At 43.3% G+C, this 24315-nt stretch overlaps 1 protein-coding gene and 1 long non-coding RNA gene across 7 annotated transcripts in view; one reads left to right on the forward strand and one right to left on the reverse strand.

Annotated features, from left to right (window-relative positions):
• Positions 1–24315, reverse strand: part of RIPOR2 (RHO family interacting cell polarization regulator 2) — a 108338-nt gene that overhangs the window by 6509 nt on the left and 77514 nt on the right. For 4 of the 5 annotated variants that reach the window (XM_086894738.1, XM_023921689.2, XM_023921688.2 and 1 more), the window contains exons 5-18: positions 24093–24116; positions 23054–23107; positions 20110–20259; positions 19155–19218; positions 15228–15271; positions 14983–15108; positions 13409–13557; positions 12230–12359; positions 9512–10201; positions 6694–6878; positions 4769–4937; positions 3213–3348; positions 2138–2299; positions 988–1146 (exon numbers count right to left, since the gene is read on the reverse strand). In XM_086894738.1, coding sequence (XP_086750864.1) covers positions 988–1146; positions 2138–2299; positions 3213–3348; positions 4769–4937; positions 6694–6878; positions 9512–10201; positions 12230–12359; positions 13409–13557; positions 14983–15108; positions 15228–15271; positions 19155–19218; positions 20110–20259; positions 23054–23107; positions 24093–24116 — 2242 coding nt within the window. Of the gene's footprint in view, positions 1–987; positions 1147–2137; positions 2300–3212; positions 3349–4768; positions 4938–6693; positions 6879–9511; positions 10202–11545; positions 11693–12229; positions 12360–13408; positions 13558–14982; positions 15109–15227; positions 15272–19154; positions 19219–20109; positions 20260–23053; positions 23108–24092; positions 24117–24315 lie in introns of all 5 variants that reach the window. The other variant, XM_023921691.2, reaches the window with a different exon arrangement.
• Positions 2151–9321, forward strand: LOC111925273 (uncharacterized). Of its 2 annotated transcripts, XR_015288538.1 has the most exons (4): positions 2151–2364; positions 2508–2640; positions 2881–2977; positions 9281–9321. It is a non-coding gene; the product is annotated as an uncharacterized LOC111925273 (long non-coding RNA). The 2 variants fall into 2 exon arrangements; XR_015288537.1 differs by lacking the exon at positions 2151–2364 and having other exon boundaries at positions 2497–2640.

The following is a 24315-nucleotide window of genomic DNA, read 5'->3' on the forward strand; positions in this document are numbered from 1 at the left end:
TTTATCCTCTGGGTATTTTGGATTGATCCTTTCCTTGCTAGCAATCCTTGATTTATACTACACACACTGAGGATATGAAAATATCCCCATCTGAGCATCATGGCAGTGTGTCTGCATGGGGAATTGTCTGGGCTTTAAGCTGGGTCAGTTTCTCAGACCTCCTTCAAGTGAGGAGACGAGTAGATGGGTTATGGGATAGTGCAGCACTTAGGCCTACCTGTCAAACCTCTGCTTTCCGCTGGAAGATGTAAATTCTCACTCTAACAATTGAAACCAAATATTGTTGCCAGTGTATTGACTTCCAGAGCATCTTTGTGAGAGCTTTTCCTGGATAGATTGATGTCTGCCAACAAGAGCTAGGGCTAATATGTTTCAGAGGTGATTTGAAATGCCATTTTGCTTCCCGGCTTTTGAGCAAAAGCTCCCTAGTATGCCCAAATAAAAAGGAAAATTAGGCACGGTTCCTCAAAATCCCTCTCAAATAGAGAAGGAAATTTGGCTTGCCAGGGATTGCAGTCCAGCACACTTTGTGCAACACCTGCTTCTCTCTAGCTCTTGGTGGCAGAGCCTGCAAAACTCTGAGGTGCTGTTATCCCTTGGTTCCTGAGAATTGCTCAGTACTTCAGAAGGTGTCTCCATAACTGATGGTGAAAGACCAAGACATCATCCAAGCTGTGGGCACAGAAAACTTCCCAGGCCTTGGGCTCAGCCCACCACCATCAGCTATCTCCTACAAAACAATGCTTTCAAAACAGTTTTTTTCCATTTGAATATGGAAATAGAAATAACTCAGGGTCTATCTGCATCAGCTCCTTTCCCCTGTCATGTGCAATAGTTCAGGTGCATTCACTTAATAGCCAGGACACTTCTTTGTCTCTTTTCTCTCCTCCTTTTGTAAAACCAGCCTCAGGGCTGAAATGCTTTGTGTTGAGCTCAGAAGGACAGGGATGTACTCCCTAACCAGCCAGCAGAATTTATATACCCTACCTTCTTTTGCGAGCTGTAGCAAATAGCTTCCAAGGTCATTGACACTGTGGCTGGCAAAGTAGTTGTGATACTGAAAGACAGTAATGGTCTCGGAGGACATGCTGGAGTAGAGGACCGGCTCCGTCCGGTCCAGGATCTGAGACACCAGGATCCTGAAGACTGCAGGCAGCCATGGACAAAGGGACAGGTTAGTGAGAGCAAAAGCTGCTGGCAAAATTACGCAGTCCACTTCAAAACCAGACAGAGAGAAATGCATCTGCAAGGCCAGGTACTTCCCAATGTTCCTAAACTCAGCTGTGGTTAGGTTAGAAGCTGGATAGGCCTTCTCCCTGTCTGGGTCTCATTACCAGAGAATATCCTTGTAAGGATGAGCCTCTGCCGGTTTACAGATGGCTGTGCAATCAGTACAGCATCATTTCTACCTAAACAACATCCTGAATCATAAACCCCTCTCCACATGCACTGCCTGTTACATCCCCACAGTGCCACTGAGGCAGGGGAAATGTGCACAGAGGCAGGATTTGGCTTTGCTATTTTTTATGTTCCTGCACTAAGTGTGGCATGCAGAAAGCCAGTCTGAGGCACTGTCTGTGAGAGCTGTAGCATGGAGCAGGAAGGAGAACACTGCCCTGTGTAGCCATCCACAGTGCAGGTGGCCACACCTGGGCAGACCAGCCTCCATCCCCATTCTGTCCTAGGGAGAGCTAGTCAGTATAGCTGGAGTTTGAGGTGTGGTACATCCCACACAAGATAAGAACCTGTGCTCAGATAAACTTACTTGAATGTGGATTAATTTCATCCCTCTGCACTGTTACGGGGTGTGGGTGTTATATAGACGCACAAAATTAAGTGCAAGGATTCCTGATTCATTGAATCACAAATCTGCATTTGGGAATAGACTTTCTTTCTGATTAACTCATAGACCTTAAAGCAATATTTTCTCTTAACCTCACCTGTTTGGTTTTTTTTTTTTTTTTTGGTTGTTATTTTTTTCATTATTTGGGGCCAAACCTTTTACAAGAGCTGTAGCATTAGTTTTCAAATGAGATTTTGGAACTGTGGCCAAACAGATCTCCGAGGGGTTGGAAAACAAAGCTTGTTACAGAGTTGTTCTCCATTTTGATGGTGACACATTTTTTTTTTTTTGTACCTGTTTCTGCAAGTCCTGGACACTCCTCATTCACAGTGGTGGCAAAATTGATATCCAGCTGCTTCATCATCTTGTCAGCAGAAGTGTGATACACTCCTGAAGGGCCAGTACACTTCATCCAGAAAGCCAGCAGTGACAGCTTCTTGTGGAACTCTGGAATTGCTGGGGAGGGCAAAATGAATGATGAAACAAAGCCTTGCTGGAAGCATCAACTTTGAGATAAGAAGGTAAGAATGGAGGAAATCTCACCCTATCCCACTGATAAACAGTTACTGTTTGTTGGGTCTCCCTGAGCCATTACCTTCACAGAGCATGATCATGTGCTCACCCCAGGTTTGTAACATCTTTCTGTTTTTTCTGTTTCCCACAGTCAAGTGAGAAAATTAGCTCCTGATCCAGTTCTCAGCATTCTCTTCTTTTTAGATAGAAAAAAATACCAGGGGAACACCACAAATTATCTACACAAGTTTGGTCCCTGTCCTAGCACTGCTCTATGGCTTCAAGTAAGTCACTCCATTTTTGCCTCAATTTTCTGATATAGTAAATAAACCTTATAGTATTTCCCTATCCTGCCAGAGTGTACATGAGGGTAACTATGTGTTTGGCAAACTCTTCCAAGTATTAAAACAGATGCAAAAAGGAAAATAACTAAGAAGTTCTCCAGAGAGATGACTAAAATTGAAAATGTTCAAGAAGTTGTAGTATGCCTCTGATATTGTAATGCAAATCTTGCCTTTCCTCAGGAAAGAAAGGTGGAAGAATAACTTGAGTCCTCAGACGTGGAAATATCCCCATCCATAACACCAATGACATCTGTCCATCTTCTGCACATCAAGCTGGGTAAGAAGTCCTTTCTCTTCTCACTTGCATATTTCTGGATAAAAGAGCTCAGGACAGATGCAGGTGACACCTGGCTGGCTGTGGTGAGTGCTGCACCTCCCGGTGACCCTGAGCCAGCCTTTTTTAGAGTGGCACCTCCTGCACTACTGGTGAGATCTGCATGGTGATTATTTCAGCAGACACATATGCCCAGGCAAATCTTTGTCAGAAGGAAAACCTCTAAGCTGTTTCTTACCATCAGTAAGAGAGGTGATGTTTCCCAAGTTCTCAGTGCTGATCTCCGCAATATTCTCCATCACAAGGATCTGCTGGGACAACTTATCCAGGAGGTCTCTTGTCACAAATGGTGTTTTACTGGAGAACACAATTTGCTGGTGAAGACAAATGAGACAAAAGGGAGTCATTGAACCAAAAAAGAAACCTGGCCTCAGAAAAAAAAAAAATAAAAAAAATTCAGAAACACCTTAAGTGCAACGACAAATTCATTACCTGGAACCACAGGACCTCCTTAACTTAAATTTCTTGTCTTTTGGATATTTTTTTGGTCCTAGTTGATATGCATCACTGCTTGTATGTTCAATATCTAAATCCAGATCCAGACACCTGAGTATTCATTTGCATAAGTAATTTCTGATTTGCACACACCACAAAGCTAAAGAAACCCATCACCACAGGACTTAAAACCAGGCAAGAATATTAGTCTGACTTTCACACAACTTAGGCTGTAGACTTTCAGAACAACCCTGCATGGAGAACAACCCTGTTGCTATTTCTTCACTTCATTTCAGCTTTGATCGATTACTTAGGTACCTTTATTAATTTTATTAATTAATTAATCCTTGCTAATACTCCCTACTGCTGCTATCTGCATTTCTTCAGCAGTCTATGTAAATAATGTTCATATCAAATCTGCTCTGTGTGTTGATGTGGTTCAAGTTCACCTCACTCAGCTGCATATTTACTGTGTACTCTTGTATTGAAACCAAAAAAAGTCCCTTTTTCTCATGGCTGTGAGTCAGCAGAGTTTCCAGCTCAGCACTAAGGGTGATGGAATCAGGCTCGCACTCTATTGCTTCAATGATCCTTTGGGAAGATAAAGCTAATTATATCTAAGATGGAAGAGTAAAATGATTGTGAAGAGGAAGTTGCAGCATGTTTTGATTTTCCAGGAAAACCCTGATGACCTCACTTACTGATGTTTAAATTTGCATTTGCTGTGCACGGGCTCTGAAAAAAAAAACCCACAGAAAAAACCCTCTAGTTGTGAGCTTGAACTGACAATTCTGATGTCCCAGGGGGGCTGTCTCCAGCTGCCTTCACTGTGCCTGTTGCAGACAGAATCTCTCTGCCTCATGTGCAAAAATTCATCCCTGCCCTTGAACGCTGCAGGCTCATCTTGGGCTCAGTTAAAAAGTGGAGACAGGGTTCCTGCTTTACCCCTGAAGATGTGGTCTGCTTTAACTGGGAACCCACTCCACTGAGGACCCCCCAGCAAAGCCAGCAGGAGTTTGTAACCCAGAGCAGGGGATGCCCCTGTTCCCCAGTGCCCTGCCCCTCAGCCCTCCTGGGCAGCTCCTGCCAAGTGCCCCATAACTCACACGTCAGGTCTGCTCTGAAAAGGGCCAGGATGGAAAGGATGGAGGCACCTGTGGCTGGGGTGAGGCTGTCTGTCCCAGCCCTGTGCTCCCACTGCTTCACAGGAGCAGTGCTGACCTTGCCAGCCTGCTTGTACCCATGCTGCAGGCAGGAATGATTTTAAAATAAATGCCCCAAACGAGGTGTGCCTGGTACCTGAATGAGCTGGGTGCAATACTGCAAGTGCTTAACTATGGTTATATCGAGGCTGTCGTTGCCTGTGGTCAGGGGCAGAGGGCTGCCAGCCACGCTGGTGCCCACACCCGTGTCCTCGGTGAGAGCTTCGCTCAGGTGGCCTCTGGCTTCTGGGTGCTCCGTCCTGTAACTGGGGAGGAGGGAGGGAGGAGGTCAGTGCAGGGCCGGCAGCTGCCACAGCAGACACACACCCACACCCACACCCACACTCGCACACAAGGTGATGAGCAAAGAGCACGGCAGAAGAGCTGAAAGCACACAGAAAGCCGGTGATGAGCACATCACATCACAAAGGAGCAGGGCTGCCCTGGCTGGGTACAGAAGGGATGTACCCATCTAGGGGACAGCCCTGACTGGCTCGCCTTGAGTGATGTGATGCCCTCAACAGCAAGCTTTGTTAACCCGTGGTTACTGTCCCGCAGTGGTGACAGCTTTCTCCCATCTGTGATGAATCACCTGCCCAGTCGCTCTGGATTAAGCACCATGACAATTTGTACTTTCCCAAGCACTGAGCTGCTAAGAACAGCTCTGTGCTTTCGGGGTCCTTCTGCTGCCAAATTTAAGGGTCATTGCAGAAGGAAAGGAAAACTACTGCTGAAATAAAAGACACAATGTTTTCATATGTAGTTCTGGACACAATGTGTACAGCTTACTTCACCAGTTGTTTCTGCAAGAGAGTAGAGCTAGTCTTACTGTGTTTCAAATCATTATTTCCAATATTGTCTTGCTGTACCAATGATCCTCCCTGTGTTTAAATGCAAAGCCTGAGGTCAGTCCCCATATGGCAAGTGTGTTTGGCTGCAAGTTCAGAAGTTTCAACACTTGCAATCTTTACACTGAGTCACACACTTGCACATCTAAAAATGGAAGCAGGAATCTGCACTGTCTGGGGATGAGCCAGAGGGGGGAAAGAGAAATTTTAATTTCTATTTTAACTGGTTGAAGCTCGATTCTTAAATCAGCACAGACCGGACTGAGGTCAGAGTGCAAGTTTAACAAGCAACACAATTTCCCAATTTATTTTTCCCACCAAGTCCTATTCTGGAATGAGGACAGGAGATGATGGGAACTGCATGGTGGTTGCTTGTTGCACACAAATTGCTTTAAGCAAGCTGTGAGTAGTGTAGCTCCCTGGTTGGAAAGCACAGGCAGGGAGGGAACCGTGTTCCTTTCTTTTATTCCAGCTCTAGTGCCGCTTACGTGCCTGCTGGGCATCGTGTCAGCTCAAAGGATGCAAACATGCTTTTAAGATCTAATGATTGAAGCACAGCATCTTAAAGTCACACAACAATGGCAGGCCACAGCACAACACCACAGTTGTTTTTTTTTTTTTCTCTTTTTTTGCTTGTTTTTTTTTCTCTCAGAAAGACCAAAAGTGATGAAAGAAGGGCAGGTAACACGCAGGGCCATGAACAGAGTACCAGTCATCACTCTTACATTCCAAAGGCAACCTACATCATGCTGCTTAAATCTGGCCCTGTGTTATTGTTACTGACAAGCTTAATCCACTGCAAAGACTCATTCGGCTAGAGAGAAAAGACAAAGGGAGGGGGGAAAAACCACAGAGGAATTAGTAATTACATCCAAGGAAAGCCAGGTCCAAACCTATGTCAAGGAAGAGGCTCTGCCAGTATTGATGTCAGCTTAATTTAATTTACCCTTCTCCTTTGGAGGACAGATTGCATATATTTGAACAGGGGGAAAAAAATGGTCCTGGAAGCTAAAGATTTTGTGTGCAGCAGCCATGGGGAGCCTTCTGACCCTAAAACTCATCAAGGATTAGTCAGTCTTCCTTGAATAAATTGTGCACCAGGATCCCCTGTTAGCGACAAAGAGCCAGGGTGTCAGTTTGGCGTAAGCACAGCTGGCAGGTACTACAAACTTACCTATTCTTCTCAATCTCAGTATCTGAAAATACCGAGTCTGCACCTCCTCCACCATTACAAACCTCCACACCACCACCATCCTCATCATCAAAGTCAGAGGTGTTCAGGAAATCAAAGCTTTCTAAAGCACTTTCAACTGTTAGACTTAAACTTGAGGACCTGCTTCGGCTTACTGCTGGCTTGCACTGCAAAGGCAGAACGAACCAATGAAAACCCCAGATATTAACTACTACAAGAAAGATAAGAAAAAAAAAATATAAAGCTTAAAACTTCAAATTCTTCATTTTATTTTTAAAACTTCATTTTATTGGGTGTTTCATTTCAAGCCTTCATATTCATAGCATATACAATCAAAGCCTGAGAACTGGGAAAAGCCTTTCATTCCTCCTCCCCTCCTCATCCTACTCACTCTCTTCCCCAAAGGAAAACCCTTAGAGGCAAAATTCACCGTGTTTTATAGAAATGAGAAGTAGTTCTTGAATCCAAGTTTCACAGCTCTTGGCATTTTCCAAAAGGAATGATGGGAATTAATGCAATGGAAGTTGAAAGGGGCAGGCACATTCCTTAATTGCTGTTCTAGCTACAGAAGCCAATTTATACATATCCAGTGGCACTACCTGATTTATTACAGACGTAACTCTAACAGACCTTAGCCAGGAATGAATTTGGTCCCATAGCTGCACATTTATTAATGGAATGAGAGGAGTTTTGTGGCCTTTGAAGGCAAATGGATTATCAAGGAAAAGCCAATAAGGCATCAGATTCCTCGGTGAAAGCAAAAGGCAGTATTGTAACTCAGAAATTAACAGTGCTTGAGAGAGCGGGAAACCATCCCACCTCACTGCAGGGAAGAAACACATAGGAAATCTTGCTGTAGCTGTAAGAAATATGAAAGTGTGAATCCCATATGGCAATTCATCCTCATGTACCCACAAAATTGCTTTCAGGGTCACCCTGAAGAATCAGATGTAACTTGAGAGATCATCTCCATTGGTTGGTGCAATGACTTCAACATCTTTCATGCGATGTGATTATTTGATCAGAAAGAGACATGAGCCACTGGTGCCATTACACAAGCCACATCCTCCAGTCCCAAGCAGCAGCCATGACTTTGTCTCAGCTCACAGAAAAACGCATTGGCCTCCGAGGAGTTCAGATTCAGCACCAGCTGCTCTAGAGCTGAAGGGAGTTCTGTTTTCAATTCCTTTGCACACAGTACTAATGGTCGTACATTTGCACTTAGGATGTTTGAGTCCTTGAACTGCCTGTACAGTCATTAGCTGATCAAACACACTTCCCAATGCATCTGTGACAAGGCTGAGTGCTGTAGCCTGCTTCTAGTGCGGCACCAATGGTTTCGGCTTCCATTTCCTTCAGGGCTTGGTAGTGCAGCTTCTCCAAGCAAATACAAACAGCAACATGTGGGCCATTTTCTCTGCTCATCTAATATGGCCAAGAGAGGTTTCTTCAGTCACAGCTGGACTCCAGCTCAACCTTTCTGCATGAGGAGCCCGTGCAGCCCCCTTCTGCATGGCTGCTGGTGATGCTGAGTGTCAGTCTGTGAGCTGATCAATAGGTCACATCCAGACTTCAACAGATCTGGAAGTGGCATCCATCTCAAGTGTGCAGCAATCCTGTCTGCAAATGTCCATCCTCTCTGCCCCCATCCCATGTCTGACTTTTTGTAACTTCTGATCAAAGCAGCCTAAATTAACAGTCTCCATTGTCTCTCTGCCCTTTTGATAGCTGACCTGTTTGTACCAAGTTAGAAAATAATAACAATGGTACATTTGCCCGCTCAAACCTCTCTAGGAATATGCAAGGAACAGGGGCTGCAGGCTGTGCAAAAAACCACTTAACTTGGGAAAGTACCATGCAGCTGTAAACACCAATGGAAATAAGGAGGTTAGCAAAGTTTCTTTGTGAAAAGATAATGCAAAAGAATAAATGCTTCCCTGCTTCCTCCTCAGCCATGTTTTTGAATGATGAGGCTTAAATGACTAGCAGACCAACTTGCATATGAATATGAAGCATTTGAAATGATTATTTCCCATATAATACTGTTTGCAGAGTAACGTGTCATGAGTTGTTATTCATGGGGGAGACACAAGTAACAGTGATCCACAGTAAACATATTAACAACACACATGCAAACCCCTTTTCTTCCCATTTTTAACATTTTTCTCTGCATCTTGATGTAATGACAGGATGTCTCTCACTATGAAAATGGGTGAGGGAAAAAGGAAAAGGCCACACCTAGGTGACGTGGGGACAGCAACCTTCAGCGATACTTGTGCTTCTAAATCCCTTTGGCAATTCAGAAAATTCAGCTTCTGTGGCTGCAAGGCCTGATCCTCAGCTACTGTAGTTTTGCACAGCTTCACAGAGTTCGGGGGTAGTATGCTAAAGTATACCTGCTGAGGATGTGACTCATGGATTTCAAAGGTAGAAGTTTGGCTATATCTGATCTCCAGTATGCACAAGCAATGTGTTCACAAGTGGTGATTCACAGTGGTTCACAAGGCATTCAGAAAAGGGTACAATTTAATTACCCCTCTATCATGGTACCTTTTTCTCTTTCCCCCAGGTTTTGATAAAAGATCTGCTGCTTGAGGACACATGGCTATGGTAAGCACATTGCTGACAAAAGTTTAAAAATGCAACACTGTGAAAAGATGCTCCAAGCAGGGGCAAGTCTACTGCTACTAGGGAATTCTACTACTCTCCAGAAAGTTTACTTTGATGTTTGCGAGGCAGGCGAGGAGATTCCACCTGCTCAGATTTTCTTTAGGGTAGTATTTTCTGAAAATGTACTCACTTTTAGGATGTCATCTAGATGCATCACTTCTTGATCCAGGTCCTGAAACTCTTTATACTGCTCTTTATGTGGCTCAAGAGCTAAGAGAAGCCCTTGTAAGGCTTCCTCAATGCTTCCATCAAGATAAGACTTATATCCTTCCGATTCCCCACTAATGGATCCCTCACAAGGCAGCCTCTCTGGGGTCAGGGGTGTCTCTGCTGATGTAAGCCTTTTGACCAGCTGCTTCGTGATGTTGCCTTCATAGGTATCCAGCTCCACAGGCTTGAGTTCTGAACCTTCATCCGTGTCCTGCAGGAGAGACACCGGGACACTCGTCTCTACAAATATACGATTGCTCCCAGCATCAGAGATATTTTGGCAAACTTCCGGAGCTGCCCTTGGGGTGTTCTTGCTCTCAGCCACCGCTCCCTCTCCATGGGATGGCAGGTCCTTTGGCTCAGCAACAGAGTCTCTGCGGGAGTCGCTGCTGCTACAGTCTAGGCTTGAGCTCTGGGAGGACTCGAGGGCTTGGTGCTGGGTGGGGGTCGCAGTGATGTCAGGGCTGGAGCTGACATGAGCAGACGAGGACTCAGCTGAGTTGGCAGGGGGCACAGCGTCTTCATAAGGCAGGTCACCGAAAGTGAAGGAGAGGGGCCGCTTCTCAGTGGCCACTGTCCCATTTTCAAAGACATCGTCTGGCAAATTCGACTGAAAAGATAATATGGAGAAAATGTTTTTCATGCAGCATTGGAAAGAGGAAAAAATATACAGCATGTATCCAGGAAAGAAAAAGTCAAGGAAGAAGATTAAAGAAGCATTCAAGACTTGAGGGATGGAAAAAATATTTCAAATCAAACTTCCGCTTTTGTCTGGCACAGCTCCTCAATTTCAGCATGAAATCTGCTGGAAAACCTGGTCTCGGCATTTCTCTGCTAAATAGAGAGCTCTAGGAAATGTTCTCCAGAAGAGAGACATGAATTCTGCTCACCCTACTATATTCTCTCAAACAGCATTTCCAGTGCACTGCTCCAGTTCCTGTAGCATGGCTCTTTTATATGGAATTGTATGTAAGCCACCTTGTCTGCATTTTCCTACTCATTACAGTTTTCTGTTCTACTTATTTTCTGACTTCTAAAGTAGCAATCTGTAAAATGTGATACAGTTTTCTCCAGAAGTTTCTCTGGTGTCATGGTGGTTAAATGGTGATAGTACTGTGCTATTTCTTTTTATCCCATGTCCTGCATGTGTGGCATGGATGTCTGTAACAATTGTTGAACAAGAGTTATACAGGAGTCCTGTCCAACATAAGTTTCTGCTAAACGAGTCAGCAAAATTTGTGGTGTATTGAGCAGGACACTAATCACTTAAGAAGCAAAACCAGCCTATGCAGACTCCAGACTTATCAGGGTAGATACATACATATATATATATATGTTCAACTCTGACTGATGTATGGGGAAGAATCACTGTAGGAGTGCACTACCTGCCTACCTGACCTACAGACCTTGCTTTGTTATGTGGCCAGCTCACGGAAATGCATGGCACAGATGGAAGGCAACTACTATTTTGCTGACAATTTGTTGGAAAGAACTGTAGGCATTCACATGTTGTTAAACTTAAGGTTTAAGTGCCCAAAACTTTTTTTTTAATATATTAATAGCAGCTTTTTTTTCCCCTGAACATAATCACAGTTAAAGGTTTATTTCTTCTTTGCCTTGACATGCGTATGCTTTTAGCTTCTGAAAGTCATGTTACTAGGCAAATGTACAGCATCAATTGGTGTAGCAGGTGATTTTTAAGAACACTGTTGGCTTGTATGCCTGCTCTGCTCTCTGCCCACAGATGGTTGACTTCTGATCATTATCTCTGCAGAAATCAAGAGGAATTTTGATTTAATGTGAGCCGCATGGGCTCACAGTTACGTCCTGCCCTCTAATCAGTCAGCAAAATGAGTGAGTTACAACAGAGAGCAACACATGAAGCATGCGTGGGAATGGAAATGCCACACAGGAACTGAAAAAAATCCTTCACCAAACGAAAACCAGGACTCACATATAGCTCTAGCCCTGCTTTTGGGCTTAGCCTGAGCGATGGCAGGTCACTAAAAGAGCGACTGCGACGAAGCTTGTCAAAGAAAGTGTCTTGAAGAGCATCTAAGATTGTCAACTTTGGCCTGTCTTGCAGGGGATGCAGCCATTTCTTCAACAGTTAAAGCAAAGAGGGTGTGAGGAAGGGCAAGTTAAATGAATGCTTTGCAGCAGAGTACTAAATTACAGCCATGGGATGCAGCACTTGTAAAGTTAATCTCTGTACAGATGGCCTGATTAAGCATTCAGAATTCAATTCATGCAAAATGTAGGAACACCCTGTGAATATCTTCAGTACAGGGGAAAATTTTATCACAGGATCCTTAAAAATACTTGTGCTATAATGGTTGTTTAACAACTGTTGCAAAATGAAAACACATTTTTTAAAGATTATTCAAGTATCACAGCAGTCAGGCAGGAAGGATAGGTATGCATTAATTGGCCACATAGTTTCAAAGATGCCAGGATCATAGCCACCTTCTTTTAGGATTAGCAGCTAGGAATGTACTTGCTTTATAAGTATATGTAAGGGTAACCTGCTGGAACCAGGGAAATAAAAGCTTAGACACGTAAAGCAGTGAAATGTTTGCAGTGCTTGAACTGCTCTAAGGTTTTTCCTTACATAAACACAAAGCCAAACAGAGCTTACAAAAAATGAGTGGTCCTTGAAGGTTGGTGTTTCTGGAGTGCCTTGGCTGTACATGGACATTCTCCTCTGGAGAGCAGATACCTTGCTCACATTTCCCGTGGATGGGGTCAAGTCTTCAACATCAAAGGGGCTACAGCAAGAGGGGAGAAAATAAAAGGTTGTTAGGCTGAGCAAGAGGGACTTTCAGGTCCATAGAATGCATTTTTGAAAGGGTGGTTTATTAGCACATCAAAACCCAGAGGTAGCAAGTTTTTAAACTGAAGTGTTTAAAGAAAATGTTGTTAATTAGACATCAGTCTCAGAAGTGTGGTTTTCAGTTCTGATAAAAGTGTTCCCTCAGAAATCATTTATGTAGTGTAGTCTGATGTTATTCTTCTCACATGGAAAGTATTCTTGGATTTGAGTTGCTAAGTGTCACACATACTAATGAGAAAGGTGCTCAACTATTAATAGAGCTGTTGCATTATAAAGGAAACCTGGAGCTGTTATTGCCGGCTTCATGTTTATTGCAATACAAGGAACAGCACACATAATTGCGAAAAGTTAAATGCATCAATGCTTCTTCAGAAATTACATTTACTTATTTCATAAAAATGCAGTGAGAATTTGGTTTGTATCCAAAGGCTACCAGCTCACCTATGCTGACCAGTGTGAACGGAAAACACCACAAGATTTCCCATCACTCTTGTGGTGTATGAAGCCCTTAAAAGACAGCTTTTCCAGAAGGGCCAGCTCCTGAACTTTGCTATGCTAGTGTAAATCCATAAATCCAGCACTGATTTTTACACTGATTTTTTAAAATATTAAATACATATATATATATGGACACTCAGTTATATCCTCTTTTTAAGCTTTGAAGTAAGCTTTAGGCAATTCTGAGACCTATCATCACTAAGCAGTTCCCATACCTTGCAATGTCAGTACTTGCCAAACCCAATTTAACAGCTGAAACTAGGCAAAACCCTCTTTATTACAGGAAAAGCAGGCAAACTGGGGCTGACCAGGAACTACTTCTCATAGACCAAACTTTGGCCACAGCTCCTTCACAATATTCCTTGGCAGGGAAAAATATGAAGAGAACGACTCACATGGATGAACCATTGTTCTTGGTTCAAGTTTTACAGCAGATTGATAGATTGATTGTTTGACTGACCGACTGAGTCAATGAGTTCTACTTACTACCAGGTGATCTCAAGGTTCAGCTTTACTGTGCCAAGGTCATTAATGTCTACTGCAACCACTTGAGGCCGAGCTGCAAACAGATCTTTTGTCTCACAGGTTACACTTCCCACAAGGATATGAGTAGCAAGCCCTTTAACTTCTGTGACCTGTAGGAGATAAGAACAGGATATTTAGGACCACACAAGGCATTGCAATCCTTAATGCCAAGATAAAGGTCTTGGTTGTCTGGCCTGGCCCCCTTGCTAAAAAGCTTCTAAAATATGACTGTCACATTACTTAAGGAAAAAAATCTAGGGTTTGGTGGTGGTTTTGTTTTGGTTTTGTTAAGAAATGCGTTGTTTTAATTATTAAATTAATCAATACATATGATCATGATTCCATGTTTTCTTTGTTTTTATAAGAGTCAGAAGAGAACAACCATACTGAGTCAGACCAACAGGCTGTCTAGTCTTGTATCTGATCTTTTGCACTATTGATAACCAGAGCCAAGGGAAGAGTGAGAACAGGGAGGATATATGATATATATGTCAGCAGTTGACAAATTCCTAACTGGGAATCTCCTGATGTAATTTGTCTAATCAATAATTCCCAAGGGAGCTCTCTTCCAGGTATTTCTGTCTTGTAACTCTGAAGCCATGCTATTGTTTGCACCAAGGATGGCCTTTGGTGAGGACTTCCACAGATCTACTGTTGAGGAACCACCTCCGTATATGCTGTTACCGTAAGAGTAGAGCACAATTCATATTTAGAGATACATTTGCCTGGAAATTCAGAGTGACAGTTCTATATGCAGCTCCTACACACACCAGCCTTTGGCTGTTTGCTTGAAAGTCAGTTCTTGGGCCTTTTATGTGAAAGTGTTTGGACAGAATCCAAAAAGGGAAGAGAATATACACATTAACCTTAATAATACTGGGATTCTTGTGTACTATAAAAAGGGGTGCTCTCCTAACTTTCCACCTTAAACGTGTGTGTTAGATTGAGCAAAGTGACTCACCATGTGTCACAACTTGCCTTTTACTGAAAACCTACTGTCTCACGCATTTGGGATTATTTTGGTTGAGGGTTTTGTAATCACCTGTATTATTTCCATAAAGGCTTTGCCGTGTCTAAGTGGGCCATTTCCCCTAAGACTTTCAAGATATTCTTCAGTTTAAGCTACCTAACCAGGGATATCTGGAATGGTTTTTAGCAGCAATTTCTGCCAAATTCTGCTAAGGGGTCAGAGAATGGGTATCTCTAGGTTGGAGGCTTGTTGGAAAGAAAGCATATGGACTTCAGGCCAGGAGAAATATGTGCTAGGAGGCTGGGGGCAATGAAGAGATGGAACAGTGATAGAAAGACTCCAAGTTTGGGAAGAAAATCTCTCCCACAGCTCTCACAAACTGATTGGTCTCGTAGTATCTAAACTGGACAATACTGCAGGACCTTGGTAGGTGTGTCAGAAATACTAATTATGGCTCATTTCTAAAGAGTTTAATGATCTGCTTCTGTGTTTTTGCTGATGGTGCATGGGAAGGCAGGTTCTTGACTCCTGCCTTGCTTGCAGGCAAAGGAGTCAGCATGCATACCTTAATGGAGATCAGTCCAACAATGAGAGGGAGGAAAACCATTTCTTCTCCATCCCAGCTTTGCTTGCCATTCACTTCTATTTTGCCTTTCAGTTTCCACCGTTGGCGACCGTAACGCATAAAAATCTATAAGAGAAAGATCGTCTTATTTTCTTGAGAAAATTCATGATGTAAAAAGCAGCAAAAGTATGACTTCCTTTTGATTCTTTTGCTATTTAATAAACAATAAACTCATGCACACATACCTCGTACTGATCTCCTGGGCAGAGCCGAGCAAAGCCAGCCAGACCTGAGAAGGAAAGACACAGAGGGGCTGTAGGAGGGCCTGGGCTGCCAAGCATGGCTGGGCCCAGAAGGTCCCCAGGGCCACCACTGCCACACTTGGACAGAAGACAGCAACACTCTCCTGCAGCCCACCAGCTGCTGTTTATATAACCCTCTTACTGCTGCCTGTGCACCCTTCAAACCAAGACAGCGCACCATCCTAATTTTCTGTTTTCCTCCTTATTTTGTATAAAATTCATTGGACTGCAGTTTCTTGCACATGAAAGATTTAAACCTTCCAGCTTTTTTCCCTATGACAGCCTGAAGTTTCCTTTTATATAATAACTATAGAAAAAGGAGACACAGCTTCCTGACGTCACCTGGCTTCAGACACTCAGCTGAGAGCCCTTCCCATGCTGAGGTGTAGGCGAGCTGCTGATCCCCTGTAGTTCTGCTCAATGCTAACCCAACCCAGCTCCACACTTTAACACAGATTCCTTTTTAGTACATCTTCAGAGAGACACAGAAAGCAACAGGGGCTCCTTCTGCTTGGCGTTTCCATAACATTATCATTCCCATAACAGCAGAGTGTCTTTCAACAGTAAGTGCATCACGAAATATGACTGACATCTGTAATACCAGATTAATCCCATTTTTCCCCAGGGTGGGAGAAGTAGCACAGCAAAGCACTTGTGATCTCTGTGTGGTTTTGGGTTTTTTTAAGGTAGGACATAACAATGCTATTTTTAAATCAGCACTGTGCGTATGAAGTGAGTTTCCTGAGGGATCACGCTGGAATTCAAGGAGAATTACCACCCCTCTCCTGGCCTGCTTTTCCACAGGATTCAGCTGGTTGTTTTCCCCACAGAGGGAGCTTCTCCTTTCTCCCAGATCCCCTCAATATGTAGCCATTGCACTTGTTTTGGTATAAAAACTTACCCAGTTTGCCTGTGTGAGCCTAAATCTATGCCTCTAGTGTTGCAGTGCCCAAAGAAACTGTCTTAGGCTACATACAAAGCCTGTGTCAGAGAAAGGGATGCCACAATGGAACATACAGGGGTGTGTTAAAATCAAGGCAACTATGAGGAACTCTAGTGCTGGCAGCATTTGCAGGGATGCACTAGTCCTGCTAGCTTACTGTAGGAACAACTCAATCCCTGCATGCAGTCATGGACTGTCCCCATGATCTGTTTATCTGCCTCTTCCATTTCTTTGACCAGAAAATAGTTTTCTTTGCTCATCTTAGTGTTTAGCAGAACCAGAGAGGCCCTTGCAGAGAGCTCATATTACCAATTCGTTCCTAATTTATTTGCTGTTTATAAATAATTTAAGATTACTAGCACTCCATCATCGCCTCTCTCTCCTCAGGCATGCTTTTATAAGTGAATTTGATCTCTCCTGGGACACATCACCAAAAGCATATGAGGAAAATAAAAGGTCCTTTTTTTTTGCCCAGTGAATGGGGGGGGTGGGCAAGGAAACTCCGGCTTAAAACTCCATATGGATGTCTAGATCTGTGAGCTGTGACTGGCCCAACCAGGCTGGTCAAGTCTTTTCAGCATGATGAAGAGGTGGCTAAATGCTGACTTGACAACAGGGCATGAGCACTTTCACAGGAAACAAGTTGTTGGTGACTGAATGGCTCTTGGGGATTAAAAAAATGGCAGGAACCAATGGCTCTATCATACAATTTCACACACTGTGCCTTTGATGCAGACAGGACAGGAAATTACTTCTGGGGAGTCAGCATAAGTAATTAGGGGGAGGGCCATCCCATGGCTGTGGTAAGGAGGCAGGGCCACCTGAAGCTCACACAGCATGTGCAGCTCTGCTGGTGTGCAGGATGCTGAACTGTGGCTGCTGATGGTGGGCTCTGTGTTGCAGAGCCACCGGTGTGTCAGGCCAGTGTATTGCTCTCCTCTGAGTGAAACACCTGGGCTTTTCACCTCCTGCCACCCTGCCTCTTCAAACAGCTAGAAGGGCACTTCCCTGTATATCACAACAGGACACGCAGATTCCATACAGGAATTTCCACACTGGGTTTCCCTGGTAAATTTCACCAACTGATTAATCCTGAACAGTTAGCTAAGCCTGCTGGCACATTTATTATCTTCATTTTGAAAAATTATTAGGCTTTTTCTTTTTCTATAAATACCAGTCATAAAAGCTCTGTGCAGCTCCTCTGCTTCCTGACAGCATTGTGTAGGTTGGCTTGCTTTCAGTGTAAGTGACAGAGGGCACAAAATAAAAATAACTTGCACTGGAACGGCTAGGAACAGATAAGCTTTGGGGAGAGGAATGCTTTGATTTTAAATTAGATCCTAAAGTTAGTTGGATATGCTGTAGTATAACTTAAGGGGGAAACTTGCTGTGTGATCTGCAGGCTTTTGTGCCAGAGCTGTTGCAAGCCTTAGCAATAGCGATGGCTGTATTGTCCTACAGGATTCCTATTCCTAGGGAAAACTATCTAGATAGAAATCTCAGATGCCCTAATTAGAGAATATTTAATACGGCATTTCTCTTTGCTGTTTTCCACTTTGGACTTCTTTATGTGATGCAAACTGTGCTCAGAAGCAGCTGCTGCTCGTGCTCTGTGCTCTGCTCCCACACCTGAGTGCAGTACCTGCCTTCTACAGAGCCCTTGAGCTCTGCCAGAGGATTTGGCATCCAAAAGAAAAGGGGTCAGGGCTCTTCAGCCAAGACATTTGTGACACTGTGACACCTTCTACAACATGTCCCACTATCAGGAACTGTGCACTGCACTTACAGCAAGTAAAGCAATGCTCCAAGGGAGCTGGAAAATCCCTTTGTACACTGACTTTGTTTCATCCATGCTGTGGTTCTGCTGTGGGTTCCTGTACAGAAATATCTGGCTCAGTCTCTGTGTATTCCTCTAAAACCTGAGGGATGGAGCTAGGAGATCGCCAACATCTGCTGCAATTGTTTTCTCTAATATGAGAGTGCAGAGTAGTTATTTGAATTTAATCTAAGATTAATCTTAATCTTATGCAATGCAATCATAGGAAATGACTGTGACGAGGCAGGCAGAATCAAAACCTTCTATGAGATTTGTGAGCTCTCTAAACTCCACCAGCAATACTCTGGATGTTTTAAATGGCAAGATATCAAGTGAAGAATTAAGAGTTCATGAATATTTAGATGCTGACTTTGTTTTATAGAACTATTCTCATGCCAGTGACTGAAGATCCAAAAAAGATATCCCCTGCCAATCTCTTCTTTAGGACATTGAGTCTTAAAGGGACAACAGCATTAGCAATACCTGATGAACCATTGAGGCTTCAAGTAAAACTGATTCCATTGTATTCAAACCCCATAAACTCCCCTGTCATAAAGGCAAGGAATAAAAAAGAAAGGTGAATGCCATCACAGAGTTATCTAGGAAAACTATCCCTGGCTTTTTGTTTTTCTAACATTTGGTCAAAAATAGTATTGGTCACAATTAGCAAAAGTAAGGGAGTCAGAAATAGCTGATGTCAAATTAAGAAGGTATTTTAAATTTCAAGTTCAGCTCCATGGAAATTCAGATAATTTCCTAGTCACCTTCTCGAAGAATTACTGAAATAGAGGCAAAAATTACAGCAGCCTTCGAAACTGAATCGCTTTGGCTGTTGGGAGGAGTCTTTGTGGGAGGTAATTAGTCTATAAAACAAAAAGCAGAATCTCAGGAAGTCTGTAAGCATTGTGTTCCTGTTTCTGTAATGCTTTCCAGTAGGCAGGGGTGTAAATTTGGGGTTTGAAGGCTCAGCAATGGGTGTGGGGGGGTGGGACACCCCACCTGTCATAAATGCATGTTAAACACGCAGCATGTCTCAATGCTCTCACCAATGTGTGCAGCAACTGCTAGCTATGGTTTCTGAGAAAGAAGGGAAAGGTGAAAAGGCACTTACCTTTCATCTTGATACAAAACTCCCCCAATAGGTTTTCCAGCTCTGCTTCTATGGTACACATGTTCTGTGTTGGAAAAGAAAACAGTGAGGATTTTTTTGTTAAAGGTCTGTTTGTAAGGATAGATTCTGTTAGGCAAATTAAAGACATTTTGCAATAAAACCAATCTCAGAGCCATCCTTCTTGTTTACCTAGGTCTGGCCATAAAAAATGGCAGCTATGCCTGCTTTTTTTGACACCGCAATCCCGTGCTGCTCTGCTGCTGTGTGCTAATCCTCCTGATGGCAAAAGGAGGATTTGTCCTCGGAGTGTAACCTGCTTGCTGTTCCGGTCCTCTCCAGCCAGGACCTGTGCCAACAGCAGCAGCTCTATGTCAAAGTGGCTTCCAGCATGATTGAATCTCTCAAGAAACATGGACTGCACTAAGAAAGACTGTGAGAGACTGGGTATTTAGACCTTCTCCAGCTCTTCCTTCACATTTTGGAGTATTGTCACAGCCTGTGTGCTGGGATGTTTGCAACACTATTAGACTGTTGTTCATCATCTACTGCCTGTATAATAACATAGATTTTGATCACAGCAAGTACAAAGCAAAGGATGCAGCATATGTCTGTAGGTGCATGGTTTCCAGTCAACCTGCCATCTCTAAATCTGCAGGCAGGAAGGAGTTTAAGTAGTTCTGGGGCAGATTTATACTTTTGCTTTTGTGCTGAAGTTCCTAGGTATAACTCTGCTCTCATAGAATCTAAACTGTTATTTCAAGGAGCTCTTTGGGCCCATGTAACCTGTCTTTGTCAGTCATCAGGCATTCACCTGAAGAAAAACAAATACTAATTCTTTTTTGCTGAGTTTGCTTGTACTTCTTCCATCTGGATGAAACTCTCCCTGCAATTAGTGGCAAAGTTCCCATGGCTTTAAAACAGTGAGAGTGATAATAATGAACTGATTAGGATGCACCTCTGTGTACTCTTTGTAGCTCCTGTTGATTTCGGTCAAACTCTCTCGAGCTGCTTTGCTGGCAGGAGACATTGCAAAAGCTTGCTTCATTTTGCTGGCACCATCACAGAGGCGTCTTTGGATACAATAGGCTTCATAAAGCTCATCCACCTAGTGGGGACAAGGAAAGAGTACTGAAAAAAACCCTGGAAAATCCAGAAAAAAAAAATCAACACAGTGAAGTCATTTGCACTAAAAGAAAACTCAGCCAAACCATTATATCCAATGGAGGGGGCTGGAAAATGAAGCTGTGATAGTGTTACAGTCTGTGGAAAAGAAACAAGATAAAAGTAACTTCCGCTGTAAAAATCTCAATAGAGCAACAGTAAATGCCAGCAATTCACCTGCTTGCCCTGCATGCCTCTAAGCATTGCTACTCATGTTCTCCCCGTCATAACAGTGAGGCAGGAATGCAGCCAGCTTCTCAAACATCTCACTGTGGAAGAGCTCTTTAAAAGGCAACTGCAATGCCCATGCTGCCAAATGTGGCTGGAAGTGGTAAATGGCACATTTTAACAGGATCAGCAGTGGCTTTGGCTCCCAAATATCAGGCATGGATCAAGGCTGTTGCAACATTTGACTAATAGGCAGTATTGGAAGCTGGGAGCGGTATTTTTGAACTCTTACCATCCATCCTCCAGAAACTGGGAGTCATATTAGAAATCAGCACAAGTAAAGGACTCACAAACAGCTGATGTTAAAAAGGTACCTTGAACTTCCACCCCCCCCAGACATTTACATCTAGTCATCTTCTTACGCTCCTTTGACATAACTTAGGGACCCAACATTGTAAGCGTTCTAGAAGTTTTACAAAACATAGTCACACACTGTTTGAAGTCTCACCTGGATCTAGCTTCTGAGGGGCAATGGATTTACATGCCTTGTGCTTTGGTTTCCCTTTTCCCTCTAATCCCTGTACTGAACATATACATTTACTGCAGCTGAGTAATATATGTACACATATACAGCAGCTGTATATAATGTTTTATATTTTTATAAGCTAAATCTGTCAGATACAGAAGATGTGGGTTTTCTAACCTGACAATCAGGGTGAGAAGAAGGACAGGAATGGAAGAAGCTGTCTCTCCTTTCTGCTTCTAATGCCCTTCCTAAAACAGGGTATTTGGGTTTTACCTAAATTAACTCTTTCCATTGTTATGTCTCAAATCAAGAGGTCACTCTGTGTCCCACAGTGCTCCTGCTCAGGAATGGATTTTCATAGCAGAACTTCTCAGTATGTATTTCTCACATCCCACACCTCAGCTTCATCAGTCTATAACTGTGTGCTGCATTAGGGATGCACCTGATGTGACAATCCAGGCATGTTTCAAATCTAATTTTCCAAGCCTGCTTAACCTCTAACAAAAAGTGCTGTTGCTACTTTGGAACGGGACTTGTGTTTCTGATGACTTCAAAGCCTTGGGTCAGTTTTTACAAGGCTATCTTGGACAACTGGTGGCTGAAGCCTCTGACCTGAGGGCACCAAAACAGGGAACGCTTTGCAAAATGAAAAGAGTTCAGCATAAGGTAATGAAGACACAGGTAGCATTTTGCCATTTTGAAGTTACAAAAAAAGCTTTCTGCACTCATACTCCTGTCTCTCTTGCAAGCCAGCAGGCTAAAGACAGCTACTATAAATAGCTGTCACTTGGTATTTACTTCTGACATCGGAGTGGAGCCTTGGTCTGGGATTGATATCCTGCTCCTGCCCATGTGAGTGTGGCTAGGACATGCCCATGTGCTCCCCAAGTATGTGGGATCTGCTGTTGCGCACCCCATTTTCCTTGTTTTGCATCCTTTACAGAGCAGTGGCAGGTAAAAGACAGAAGGCCTCTCTGTGTCCCTGATTAAATACTGCTGAAGAAAACCTCCTCTATCATTAGAAACAAAGATGTTTCTCCACCTGCCCAAGCCTGTGGGCTTTTAACGCCACACACTCAGTTCCTTTTGTCTCTGTTGCTGTGGGTTACAGAGAGTGAACTCATGTAGTTGGCAAGCCTGAGTAACACTGACCAGCGTTACCTCTTGCATTTGGTGCTTTTCACTCTTATTATAAACCCAGAAAGCATTAGCTCTGAGCAGGCTGAAGTGGGAAGGATTTGAATTGAAATGTTCTTCAAGTACTAATTTTTGCCATTCATGTTGCCAGCAAGAGTAGGTGGCTTGGGGAACAAAATCTCAGTCTATCGCCTTACGATTTATATTTTTATTTTCGGCTCCAAGAGTAAGAGAGGACTGAAATTAAAAGGTTTGGATAGGTTGTCATAATTAGAGGACTTGAAGCTGCGCAAATGCTTTTCAAATGACTCTCAAAAGACATTTCATCTGTCAAAAATAATTCATTCCTTTGTCAGGCTTAAAAAAGCAACTAATCACTAGCAGCTATGTTTATAAGTAAGAGAATAAATGCCATGGATTTTATCCAGCTCTAAAATGTATTAGTGTAAATCACAAGTACCTCCACCGATACTCTCACCGATACATTCAAGTGGATGTGGGCCCCAAACCACGCAGCAAAAGCATTAGCAGTGAAATCCAGGAATAAATCCAAACTAGCTGCTGTGTGTGCTAGAGATAACTGCTGAATTAAATTGCTTTCAGATGCAACTCTTTCCACCTAAAGTTTCACTGTGAGCATGCTGTGAGATAGATTTTCCCCAGCAAGTCTCCAACACTATGTTCTCCCTGTACCTAAAAGCATGTGGGAGTGTCTTGGGGCACGGCTGGACCTTGGGGTCTATGTGGAAACCCTTTCTTTGGCTCCAACCACCAGCCTATCATGGGGAAAACAGCAAATCTGGGAGCAGCCTCCCCAGCACAAAGGGGTAGCAGGAGGCCAAGGGTTTGTTTCCTCAATAATATAGGAACAGATGCAGAAGAAAGATGATAGGAGAGAGCTCATTACCTTGCTAATGTGGAACTCCAGCCTCCTCATGTATCTCTCAACAGCTTTGATTTGCTGAAAGAAAGGAAAAGGCAGAGGGTGAGGCACCTTTAAATAAATCAGTAAGACACTGCCACACTAGCTCTGCTAGTCCCCATGGGTCCAAGATATTCCTCATTAAAATGCATGGGATTTCCTTGACCATGAATCTGGAATCAGTTGTCCCAACCTACCACTGTTAAGCTGGTGCTGACAATAGAGCTCCTTCACTTATTTACCTAATGTATATTTTTAAATAAAAAAGAGTTTTTATTTTATGGGATTTCTCTAGGCTTTTCCAATTATTACTAAAAAAAACAAAAACAAAGGAAGCAGAGATATTCCATAATCCCATATTAATGTCAATCAGGTTTTGCATTTCAAGACCCACTGTCTTCCTTACAAAGCTGGTTTTGAGAATAAACCCAAGCTTGGCATTTTGACTGAAAAAAAAAAGTCAGACTTGCTCAGGAAATGTTTGTGAAAGCTTTTCTTTCACCCAAATTCTCCTGCAGGGAAAATACATTTTCAATTTTTCTTCCTCAGAACTGGCAAGAGCAGGAATGAACTGGGGCTTGACCTAAATCCACCCACCACAGCCCCTTGGTGCACCCCTATCATCTCCTATCTGACTGGAGCTGGCTGAAAGAATTTGCACAAGGAAATGGATTTAATGTCTGTCAGCTGACAGAAGAAGGAAGTCTCTCTCCTCTGCTTCCTTCCTTCCTTGCCTGGCAGGGGTCTGTCTCTGTCTGTGCCCATCCCAGAGCCAGTTTGACCTGGCAGACCTCAGGAAAATGGTTGGTGGGGTAGGTTTGATGCCAGACAGTGAGCACACTGTGTTTGATGCTGCATTAAAGGGCAATACCGGGGCCCCTGGGAAGAGGAGGGGAGTGGGACTTCTTCCTTTGAAAATGCAGGTGTTGGTGTGGCTAGCAGATCCCTCTGAGAAAGGTTTCCATGTACACTGTACAGATATTAATGCTTCCTTGCAAAGTGAGTGTTAAAGGGAGTACCATACCTTATCTAAATCATACAGGACTCCCTGCAACAGAGAACAAGAAACTGATTAATTTTGCAACACAACAGCACCATGAGAAAGTAGTGTTTGACACTCAACAGAAATCACAAACAAGACCATGGCTAGAAGGGAAGAAAAGCATCAGTGCAAATTCCCTGTACCCCACACTCATCCCTTGACTGCTCCAGCACCTCAAGAGGGCCTCTGTGCACCTACAGGGTGA

This window comes from Cyanistes caeruleus, chromosome 1 (genome assembly GCF_971803275.1).
Source record: "Cyanistes caeruleus chromosome 1, bCyaCae1.hap1.1, whole genome shotgun sequence".
NCBI classification, from domain to species: domain Eukaryota; kingdom Metazoa; phylum Chordata; class Aves; order Passeriformes; family Paridae; genus Cyanistes; species Cyanistes caeruleus.